This window comes from Ammodytes marinus (assembly GCF_949987685.1).
Source record: "Ammodytes marinus genome assembly, chromosome: 15".
Classification (NCBI taxonomy): domain Eukaryota; kingdom Metazoa; phylum Chordata; class Actinopteri; order Uranoscopiformes; family Ammodytidae; genus Ammodytes; species Ammodytes marinus.
The window spans coordinates 3,212,478-3,224,600 of record NC_137219.1 but is presented as its reverse complement, the minus strand read 5'-3'; the positions used below and the strand labels follow the sequence as shown (position 1 = coordinate 3,224,600).

Sequence of the window (12,123 nt, the reverse complement as noted above, 5' to 3'; positions counted from 1 at the left end):
TTTCAAAGTAAAATTTCCATGATCAAGGTTTTTTGATTATTGTGTCTGAACAATTATAGACACGTTTGAAAACATTTGACACATGTTTTAGTGCTTTGGTATGCTACACTTTGAGTCTATATAGTTAGCACAATGTCAACCCTAAATTGCTGCATCATGCCTATTATCCAAAATTCTGGGGATGGGGTGATTTGTGCGCAAGGGCCTGGGTGAGTTATAAGTAAGTAAGTAAGTAAAATGTATTTATAAAAGCACATTTATGACAGTTTGCACTGTCCAAAGTGCTGTACATAGTGCATTCAGTAGGTAAACAATGAAGGTAAAATAACAATAACCAAAATAAAAGACGTAAAGCCCATACATCCACATAAACACAGATAGTAGTGCAGAGGTAAGTAAGTAGTGCAGAGGTTAATGGGGAGGAAACACCAGGGTGTACATATGGGTTTTGAGCCTTGATTTAAAGGCAGAAATGTAGGGGGAATCACATTTGTCAGGTGGCAGTTGGTTCCACAAGCACGGAGCAACTAGTGCAAAGTACATTTCTGAGAGTTGTGCCAGTGGCATGGCTGTATACGCTGGTCACCAAAAGAAAGTGATAGTCTACAGTAGCTCAGGAGAGAGTGACATCTCAATTCCACTTAACGACACCACTGATGAGAGTTCAGATGGCCAGAAAGATGATGATGGTGACTTTGTCATTGTGACACAATGACGCACAAATCACCCCACTACGTGGGGTGATTTGTGCGACAAGACAACTTTTTTTCCGAAAGCTATATTTCTTAAACAGTTTATTCCAGATCCAAAGTTTTTATTGCCAGGGATGCACAACATCCTGAAATATATGTACATATTTGAGTTGGAGACATAACTGTCAAGGCCTCACTTTAAAATCACTTTGAGTAAAAAGTTGCACAAATCACCCCACCTTCCCCTATATGTAAAAAAAAAAAAAAAACGCAAGCTACATTTCCAAACTTTCCCACTGAATTACTAGAAAGATGACAGGGTGTTGATGTGACTCTCCTGATTTTCTCATGTGGGACATTAAATAGCTTTTCCACACGCTGCCCTCACCTGTCCGTCGATGGAGACGCTCTCCTTCATGACGGGGTAGAATCGAGGCGTCTTGGTCGGGTCCTGGCGGCCCGGGGTGCGAGGCGTTTTGGGGGTTCGGGGTTCGTGAGCTCGGGGCGACTCTGGGACTGTGGTGGGAACAGAGTGCGACATCTCCACTCCACTGTCCACTGTAGAACACACACAGGGGTTACACAAAAGGAACAGATTGTTAATATCAAGATTACAAATTATTTTCTTATGGCTATGCTAACATATTCTGCTCGAGTTGGTGAGATCTACAAAAACTATATCTTTAGCAGTGTGTGACTGAAAAATCCATAAGTATTATCATTTTTACAGGGCAGTTGAATCCAAACATTGTTTAGGGTGAAGGGCTAGTAAAATACAGACTACACTGATACTTTAGCAATGGTTTCATATGTTGTAATTACATTTTTAACCCACTAGAAAGCCACATTTATATTGATAATTCATACCAGTGCGTCGTCCTGGTGAATCAAAGAAACGTAAACGACAAACTATGGCACAGTGTTTTCATGAAGATGGCTAAACAATAGGTTGGAGTGATAAATGCAACTCATTCAAACTAGGAAAAATCCCAAAAACTGACATAATATCCCAAGTAGATGTTAAATAAATATCACAAAGTAGTGATTAAAATGCAGAAAAATCTGCAAAACTTGATGCTCCACAAACCCACCTGGCATTGGCATTGGTGGGATGTCCTGGTTTGGCTCGACGGGCGCTTTGGGGATGAGCGTCTCAAACTCATCCTTAGTGATGACGTTCAGCTTCTTGAAACCCTCCACTTCCTGCTGTGGGGGAACAAAGAAACAAAATGGAAGGTCAGAAAACAGTCAAAAAAAAGACCAGAATTCAATTTAATTTTTTATATTTATTTTTTTTATAAATGAGTTGCAACATTAAAAGTGATCGGCAGAACTATAGCATCAAAAAACTAAATGTATCATATACCTGTAAAGATCTTAAAAGACACATTAATAATGCTGTTTAGTTGAGACTAAATTACTGTGTGTTCTTTGATGTGATCTTGTACAAATATATTATTTAAGATTTTTTTTATTTGTTTATTTAACAATTAGAGTAAAGTTAACATTGCCCAGTTTGATCAGTTATTTATTTAAATGTACATTAATAAAACCTTGTCTTTAGAAGCAGTTAAACACGTGACGTATTGTTTTAAATCATAATAGCATTCTTTAATACCTTGTGAGGGACACCAAAATAACCCAAATAAATTATATCGTTTGAAACCAAGACATCAAATATCTGTTACTAGTGACGTACACCAAGGTAAACTGTATTTTCTGGTTGTCTAATTTGCACTATTTTCAGCCTGTATGCAGAGACGCCTAAACTGTAAGAGAATATAACCAACATTAACAATGAAAAGTATCCCTCTACTACACTATGAAAGGGCCAGATAATACTCAAACCTCCCAGTCTGTGTGCACTGATAACAGAGTGCCATGGTGGTGAAGTAATATGTGATATGCAAACGGCCGTGACAGCCTGTGTGACACACCGCAGATGTGCTGCTGTACTCTGACCCTTACAGGGCCAAAGAAATCCAGGTGACCTTGGGGTGTGTGTGTGTGTGTGTGCGTGGGGGGCTGTGTGTGTGTGTGTGTGTGAGTGTGTGTGTGTGTGGGGAGGGTGTGTGTGTGTGAGTGTGTGTGTGTGTGTGGGGAGGGTGTGTGTGTGCGTGGGGGGCTGTGTGTGTGTGTAGGTGTAGGTGTGTTTGTAGGCGTTGTTTGTGTGTGTTCAGGAGGTACATTTCCCACATGGCGTGGCGATATTATTGACAACCTTTGAGCCGACAATGAGATGACGACGCATGAATGTTTTTTTTTCTTGGCGTTTTACAGACATTTAATCCATTTCACCAGTTCAATCATAACGTGTGTCTTATTCTGACTCACATGTTTTATTGGAATGGATTGAGTTTTGGACTTTTTTTTTAATATTTTTTATATATATTTTTGGCATTTTCAAGCTTTATTTGACAGTGTTGACAGAGTTGAAATGGGGGGAGGAGAGAGAGAGAGAGAGAGAGAGAGAGAGAGAGAGAGAGAGAGAGAGAGAGAGAGAGAGAGAGAGAGAGAGAGAGAGAGAGAGAGAGAGAGAGAGAGAGAGAGAGAGAGAGAGAGAGAGAGAGAGAGAGAGAGAGAGAGAGAGAGAGAGAGAGAGAGAGAGAGAGAGAGGAGAGAGAGAGAGAGGGTGGGGGGGGGGGGGGGGGGGGAATGACCTGCAGTAAAGGTCCACGGGTCGGACTCGAACCCGCGACCACTGCAACGAAGGCCGGAGCCAATATGGTACGCGCTCTATCCATCGCCCCGAGTTTTGGACTTCTAACGGGGTTGAGTTGAGGTGGCAGCGGTTAGTTGTTGTGAATGTTATCTACCAAAAGGTCATGAACCCACAACACTGCTCTTTATTTTAACTGCCGACTTCTGACCTCTAAACTTTCTATCCACAGTCAGTCAACTAACACCTCGCCGTTCTGCAATAGGGGATTATTCCTGTCCGCTAATTTATTTCATAGTGAATTGTAAATGTTACCAAGTCCTCCATTTTAACTTTCACTTCAAAGTTCCTAAAATTTCACTCTCACTTCACTTACAACTACTTTTAAAAAAGTGTGAAAGCCATGTTTTATTCCAATTTCAACCATGAGTAGCAACAAGTAGAAGCATTAAACTACTATTTTTAGTGCCAAATAATGTGCGTCTGTCAATGTACCTGGGTCTTAAAAATACCCTACAATATAAAACACTTTTTCACAGTCAACATAGACATTTTATCATGTTGTTTGAAGTGGCGACCCAAGAGATTTTTGTATTGAGGGAGATCTTTGGGCCATAACGTATTACGACATAATCATGTGATAATAAAATAGGATTACATAATACAGTGTAACCTATAGACGGGGTAACTGCAGACGAGGCAGCCCTTTCAAAAAATGAGGTCACAGCAGCTGTTTGACACACGCACACACACACACACACACACACACACACACACACACACACACACACACACACACACACACACACACACACACACACACACACACACACACACACACACACACACACACACACACACACACACACACACACACACACACACACACACACACACACACACACACACACACACACACACACACACACACACACACACACACAGCGTCTGAAGTCTTGTACAGTGGACTGTGCGATAAATAGTAGTTTATTTTTGGCCCGCTCTAAAGTGTGAGATGCAGCAGCTCTGTCAAAACATCTTCATGTCCAAGAAGAGGTTCAGAGGGTTTACAATACTAAGCTTTAAAAGTGCCTTTTTTTAGAGTAAAATTCTCTGTTTATTTATTAAATTTACTTGTTTTTATTGACTGTGTCTAAAGGCACAATGTAAACGTTTGTCAATCACTAAGTTTAACAGTTAAGAAAACATCTGACCTATTTCTCAGCCCCAGGATCAAATGTCAAAGGCCAGGATAGTCTGCTGCCTTATTGAAGACCAGGTGATCAGGACTTTAAATAATTTTTTTTTAAAGATTTTTTTTTTGGCATTTTCAAGCTTTCTTGGATAGCACAAAGTTGAAATGGGGAGACAGAGAGAGAGAGAGGGGGGATGACCTGCAGTAAAGGTCCACGGGTCAGATTCGAACCCGCGACCACTGCAACGAAGGCTGGAGCCGATGTGGTCGCATGCTATTTCAGTTAATAATAAATAATAATAATGTTTTGGTCTAAAACTTGACGATAAAAATGAGGAACACTGTGTACGGAAATATTTTCTGTGGTCTCCTCTGACCCACTGGCACAGTGACTTTAGCTTTAATAAACTATTGAAATATTGAAATAACACACACACACACACACACACACACACACACAGGAGCAGCTCAGTGTTTCCCCTACCATTATACAGGCCTGGCGGGACCCCCCGCCAGGCCAACAGCTGCCCAAAAAAAAAAAAAAAAAGTAAAAAAAAAAAAAAAAAAAAAATAATTATTAATATTTTTTTTTTTTTTTTTTTTTTTTTGTCTGCGCTACGCCGCGCGATGCACGTGTGCATTCGGAGCGCACATGTCAAACAGGGAAACTGACGAGAAAGAACCTTCCTTTATAGGTCCATGGCATAGGCTACACTGGAGATATTTAGGACTCAGTAACAGGGAGTTGAACAGGAAAAAGTGATGAGCAAAACTTAGAAAGTTAAAGTTGCTACGTCGCCATGGCAACCAATCTGTATCAACAGCTGAGACAGCGCAGCAAGTTATCTTGAAAACAGCAGGCTATAGTAGCCCTACAAGCTTTATTTTTTGGTATTTTCAATGCTACTTTATTTTTATGTTTTAAATTGAGAACTAGGCTACATGAAATATAATGGGTCAGAATACAAAATGTTGCTTATTTTGCACACATTTTGATTGATAGGCTAATCATGATGTGTAGCCTAGGTTAATTCATTTATTTTAAATTAATATTTGATAAATTAAAGAAAATGTTTCATGATCCAGATTATTCCAGAAATTAATACTAGACAGGATATACCTGTCTATATTAGGTCTTCGTGTTTATTGTATTTTATTTTCATATCTATGTGTTTTTCTTCAATAGTTTATATGGCTTGTGTCTCCAAATTATTCCATAAAATTGTTTTAGGCAGGACATATGACAGCTGTTTACAGAGCAAAAAAAATAAAATCAGATTTAGCTTCTCAAAGTGCACCAGTTTGATGCATTTAACTTTAAAAAGGTAAAGGTTTTCTTCCGCAGGGGCATGCCCCAAGACCCCACTAGAAGGTCCATTCTCCCCCAGCAGTCTCAAAAAATCCTGAGGGAAACACAAAATGTACAAACGTACCGAATGTGAAGGCATAACCCTATGCCCTGATTTGTAGCGGGCTGTCAAAAGAGGCTCATCCATAATACAGTTAGTTTTGGTCAATTTCTACTACAAATTTGGTACGCACGCCGCGCGCATACTCTTTATCAGCTTTTACCACCGGGCCTAAAAACAATTCTAGGGGAAACACTGCAGCTAATTCAAAAACAGGAAGTGACTCAAGTTTGATCAAAGGCCAAATGACCAAAACAACCAACAGTAGTTTAGTGACTGTTGGGAGAGCCGGAAACCAACAGTAGCTCTGAGGGAGTATACTCCATTTTCTCTTAGGCACACATTCGTCTGTGTGTGTGTGTGTGTGTGTGTGAGAGAGAGAGAAACAGCTGCAAAATATGTTGGATTTGGAGACACAAATTGGAAAAACTGTTATATAAACAGTCATATGAAAAGGTGCTATAATGTCCTGTATATTCCTGCCAGTTCAGACACGACCTACTACATGCGTTTCTTGTTCGATTCCTTCCTCCTCTCCTCGCCTATCATGAGACAGATCTGCTCAAGCAAGTTCCCGGGTTTCCTAAACTGATGATTTTTAATTAAACTGTCAATCCAAAGTAGGTCATTCTTCTACACACTCTCACTTCACGTGGAATCCTCACAGTAAAAACGGGCAAGACTTGTGCAAAACGATTATAGTTGAGAATGAGCTGAAATAATAAAAAGGTGCAAAATTGGGTTAGATAAATTCTGATTCGAACCATCTTGTTGACAATGTAAAAGCATATTTCTAGTGATATTGATGTAAAAAAAATATATATAGAGAGAGAGCGGAATGCCTAAAAAGGTCAAAACTCTGAAAGCTTCCCAATGCATCTTTAGTCTGTAATCTTCAGTCATATTCTGTCCAACAATATTGGTTAAACATTTTCTTGGTATTATTGGTCTATTTTTGTTTGGTTTATCTATTCACAAAAATGCAATTCTTTTTTTTTATCTTCCTAAAAAAAACTAAACTAAAACTCTTTCTTACACCACTTTACCAACACCATTCTCTACATTTCTCTCACCTTGATGCATTCTACAGACTCCTCCCCCTTCCACAGGTCACAGCCCGTCGTTATCTAACCTAAACTAGCAGTGCCTAAAATTACAAGATTTGTCATAAGTCTGTCATCTTGTGTCTGGTTTTTTTTTCAGACATTTTAAAATCGGATAAATATTTTTGTTTTCTGTTTTTTTATACCAATTTCTAACACCATTCTCCGTGTATCTCTCACCTTGATGCATTCTACAGGCTCCTCCCCCTTCCACAGGTCCTGCTCGTAGTAAAACAGCCTGTCGTTGGGAAGTTATTTTAATTTCAATGATTTGTTTTTAACCTAAAACTAGTAGTGCCTAAAATGATAAGATTTGTCATAAGTCCGTCATCTTCTGTCCGTTCTTTTCAGACGTGTTAAATTGGAAAAATATATCTTTTTATTAATTGAGTTACTTTTTGATTGACGATTTTTTTATTTAAATCTTTCTCTCCTTTTATTTATTTATTTTATCACATGTTGGAAAAAATAATAAAATAAAGTGAACCAAACTAAAACCATTTTTTTTTATACAAATCTCCGACCCTATTCCGCTCTCACCTTGATGGTCTCTATTGGCTCCTCCCCCTTCCACAGGTCCTGCTCGTAGTAAAACAGCCCGTCGTTGATGGCCTTGGCGAGGTCTGTGGTGATCTTGGCCCGGGACTCGTGGTTCCCCGTCCGGTCGCCTGCCGGGTGTTTCTTGACGTACGGCGGGGTTTGGGTCACGATCAGAATCTTGTTCACGTCCTGGTCGTCCATCTCGTAGTCGGAATCCTCGTCCGACCAATCGGTGAACTTGTTTTTCCGCGGCGCCATTTGCTCCATTTCCTAAAGTCAAAGAAGTAACATTTATTTCTCTAGCACATTTAAAAAAACAACATCAGTTGACCAAAAGTGCTGTACAAGATACAATACAAAATAACATATAGCTCCGGAAAAAAATGAAGAGACCACTCCAAATGTTCAGTGTCTCTTGTTTTACTATTTAGAGGCATATGTTTGAGTAGAATGAACATTTTGGTTTTATAATATAAACTACTGACAACATTTCTACCAAATTCCAATACATATTTTTTAACATTAAGAGCATTTCCATTAAGTAATGTAGAGATGAAGATTTAAGAAAAATCCAGACTGGTCTCTTAATTTTTTCCGTAGCTGTGTAAGATACATGAAAAAAAAAAAAGGTAGGAGTGTCAATGTCTCAACTTATGATTTATGTTAAAGGTCAATGCAAACAAAGTGAGTCTTCAGCAGAGCAGCGTTTTGAACTGGTCAACTCTACAGGGTTCCAGGTTCCATTCATTCACACACAGTCTCACCTCATCGAATAAGAAGTCAAGCTCCTCTTGGTCGGGCTCGGCTGGATTCTGCTGTTGCCGTGGAGAATCTTCATTGCGTTCCTAAAGTCAAAGTCAAGTTTATTTCTATAGCACATTTAAAAACAACATCAGTTGACCAAAAGTGCTGTACAAGAGACACTACTAAACTACATAAAGGCCTAAGATACACAAAAAATAAAAAACATAGGAGTGTCGAAAAGCTCAACTTGTGTTAAAGGCCAATGCAAAAAAAAGTGTTTTTTTTTTCGTTTTTTTAACCTTTATTTCTACAGGTAAATCCCATTGAGACCAAAGACTCTTTTGCAAGGGAGACCTGTTCTCCTTTCCCACCTTACCATTCACACAGACATTCATGCGCCGATAGCAGGCTGACTATCGACATTCACTCGAGGCAAGGTGGGTGAAGTGTCTTGCCCAAGGACACAACAACCATGACACAGGTGGCAGGGCGGGGATCGAACCTCCAACCCTTTGATCATCGGCCGACCCGCTCTACCACCTGAGCCACAGTCGCCCCATATAATGCACTATATAAATAAATGTTACTTACTTAAAGTGAGCTAATTCAATTTACTGCCTGATAGCATGTCTGTACGAACAGTTCAACATGTGTATAGGTTGTTTGAGGATTAAGGAATTATATTACAAAAGAGTCAACTCCTTAAAAAAAAAAAAAAGGTACAGTGTGTAATATCTGAGTATTTAGCATCTAGTGGTGACACCCCTCCCCTTTGGTAGAATTTACAGAAGCTACGGTGGCCTTCAAGGACAAGAAGCTATAGTTACTAAAGATGGCATCATCCACCACTGCCTCAAGTCTTTCCACAATATCAAGTGTTGAGGTGAAGATGTATTTAGTTATTTATTCTATAGTACTTCTTCTTCTTCTTGGTCTTCCAACAGGTGCATTTCCCCAGGACAAACACTATATATATATTAGTTATTTATTCTACACAAAATGGATAAACAAAATGGAAAACAACTAAAATGATTAATAAGATAAGGTGAATATTAAAGTTGTAGAAGAAAAGTTGGAGGTATGATGTTAAAAATGAATGATAAGCAAAGAGAGGAAAAGCAAAGTTAGAGCAGGAAGTACTCAACTGTTAGTGGAAGGCTTTCAGGTTGTGTTGCCGCGGGAACAGAAGAACTGACAACACACACATCAGCAGTGTTATGCTGTCGGCCCAAAGATGGATGACAGAGACACACACACACACAGAAAGAGAGAGAGACACACACAAACAGCGAGAGAAACACGGAGAGAGAGAGAGAGAGACACACACAGACGCACACACACACACACACACACACAGAGAGAGAGACATGTAGAGATAGAGAGAGAGACACACACACACACACACAGAAGGAAATGATAGATGATGAGGGTTATGCAGATGATGAAATTATAAGGTTAAAGGAAAAAAAATTGAAATATGAGGCTTGTGAGATCACAGGCCACCACTTAGTCGGAACGAGACTTCAGGGCTAGGTGAGTTTTTGGGGTGGTACCCCTATAACAAAGGCTACGCAATTGTTCTTTGGGATAGTATCTCTTTTACAAAGGCTACGTTATTGTTTTTTTTTGGGGGGGGGGGGGTACGTACCTTAGCTTTTCCGGGGGGCTGTCGGTGGCGTTTCTCGACCTGTATCCATGCGTCTGGGTCGGGCTGGGGCGCGGCGGGCAGGGAGTCCTGGCTGGAGGAACTCGGGTCAGTAGAGTCCTCGGGATCGGCTGAGTCAGGGATCGATTTCTCTACGGGCGAAGAGGCTGAAAGGCCCAAATACAGACACAGACGGAGAGAGAGAGAGAGAGAGACAGAGAGAGAGAGAGAGAGAGAGAGAGAGAGAGAGAGAGAGAGAGAGAGAGAGAGAGACACAGAGAGAGAGACAGAGAGAGAGAGAGACAGAGAGAGAGACAGACACAGAGAGACAGACAGACAGACAGACAGACAGACACAGACACAGACAGAGGCAGAGAGAGAGAGAGAGACAGACAGAGACACACACAGAATCACACACACACACACACACACACACTCGGTGTCAGACAGGCTTCAGGGCAGCTTCAACTATCACACATCACCGCTGTCAGCTCACATTAACACAGAGCTGCTGAAGACTGGAGTCTATGCATTGCTTTAAAATACTGTGTGTCTTGGTCGTCAATATACAGCCACGGAAAAAATTAAGAGACCAGTCTGGATTTTTCTTAAATCTTCATCTCTACATTACTTATTGAAAATGCTCTAAATGACAATATTTTTACTGTGAATTTGGTAGAAATGTAGTCAGTAGTTTATATTATAAAATCAAAATGTTCATTCTACTCAAACAGATGCCTCTAAAGAGTTAAACGAGAGACACTGAACATTTGGAGTGGTCTCTTCATTTTTTCCAGAGCTGTATATGATTCGAGAAAGCGGAAAATGTGAAAATACCTTTTCCTTACTTGCAAAAACTCAGATGGTTGCGATTGCGAAGCCTCCGAATGTTTTCAGCTGAATTTGTTTTCAAGTAAGAGCCTACGCACATCTACAAATATTATTCTTGACGTACTTCCAGCTTGACACTGAAGTTTTTAGGAGGAAATAGAGAATTCGTTGGGGACTATTTTCAGCAGTGGATGAAACCACATGTGGGTCTGTAGTCAGTAGTTTTATGGCAACAGAACGGTCGGTCGGTCGGTGTGTGTGTGTGTGTGTGTGTGTGTGCGTGCGTGCGTGTGTGTGTGTGTATGTGCGTGTGTGTGTGACTGAGCCAGAATAAACTACAGTATGTGTTCACGGTGATGAAAGACGAACAGTGCAGTTTAAACAGGGCTCTATGGCTCAGAGAAAGAAGATATATCAGTTGTTATTCTAAAGACGTTCACTGTTGTTTTTAATCGTTTTATGGGGTTTGCAGACAGAATGAAATCACACGATATCCCCCTAGGCTTCTCCTTTAAAGGTGGAGTCAGCAGAAAAAATACTTCACCCATACGGAACCGGCGTTGTATCATTATAAAATCGCTATTATAATATAATGAATGAGGTTTTTCTTCCCTTGGCCCAGCTGTACCGTTAATCCTAACCCTACATTTTGACTAGTGTGATGTCACACTAGTCAAAATGTAGGGTTAGACAGTGAGACCATAATACACTCTTTCTGTCTTTTCTCAGGCTAGGATGAACCGATTTCTAAAATGCACATTTATACTACCGGTACATAGGATCTCAGAGTTCAACACACCTTCATATTTCCACCGGTGAAGTAGGCCTTTAATCTTTACTTTAGTGTATATAATTAGGAAGCAGTGGCTTAACTGAATACTGACCGGAGTTAGTGGAGCTGAGAGTCTGTCGGGGAACGAACTCGGGACAGTTGATGAGTTGAGAGAAGTCTGTGTGAGGGGAACCGACCACGCTGGGGCTCGGGATGGGCCAGCGCTCAGGGTCAACCTTACAGCGGACCTTCTCATCCACCAGGTCCACCTCTTTGCTGCTCTTCAGAGCCTGGGGAGAAATGTTTCCTTGATAAATTAAACGTTCTATGATCATTCTAAGCACTATTCTGAAGGGTATCACAGAAGGATTTGTTCATATGTTGTTAACTGTCTGATTTATGATACATTTTGTTCTTAAAAAACACACTAAAAATGCATTTTATTGAGACCCGTATTTTTTTTTTTTTTCATTAAAAGGATTAAAAAAAGTTAATAAAAAAACTCAACTAAAAGATGCCAGTTATCAGCTGCA

The 12,123-nt window shown here is 40.2% G+C and overlaps 1 protein-coding gene across 4 annotated transcripts in view; it reads right to left on the bottom strand.

Annotated features, from left to right (window-relative positions):
• The window catches only part of larp1b (La ribonucleoprotein 1B), a 39,496-nt gene that overhangs the window by 9,196 nt on the left and 18,177 nt on the right, over positions 1-12,123 (bottom strand). For all 4 annotated transcript variants that reach the window (XM_080042587.1, XM_080042590.1, XM_080042588.1 and 1 more), the window contains 6 exons: positions 11,703-11,880; positions 9,991-10,154; positions 8,363-8,443; positions 7,599-7,868; positions 1,784-1,898; positions 1,081-1,250 (listed from right to left, as the gene is read on the bottom strand). In XM_080042587.1, the coding sequence (XP_079898713.1) occupies positions 1,081-1,250; positions 1,784-1,898; positions 7,599-7,868; positions 8,363-8,443; positions 9,991-10,154; positions 11,703-11,880 (978 nt within the window). The remainder of the gene's footprint in view (positions 1-1,080; positions 1,251-1,783; positions 1,899-7,598; positions 7,869-8,362; positions 8,444-9,990; positions 10,155-11,702; positions 11,881-12,123) is intronic.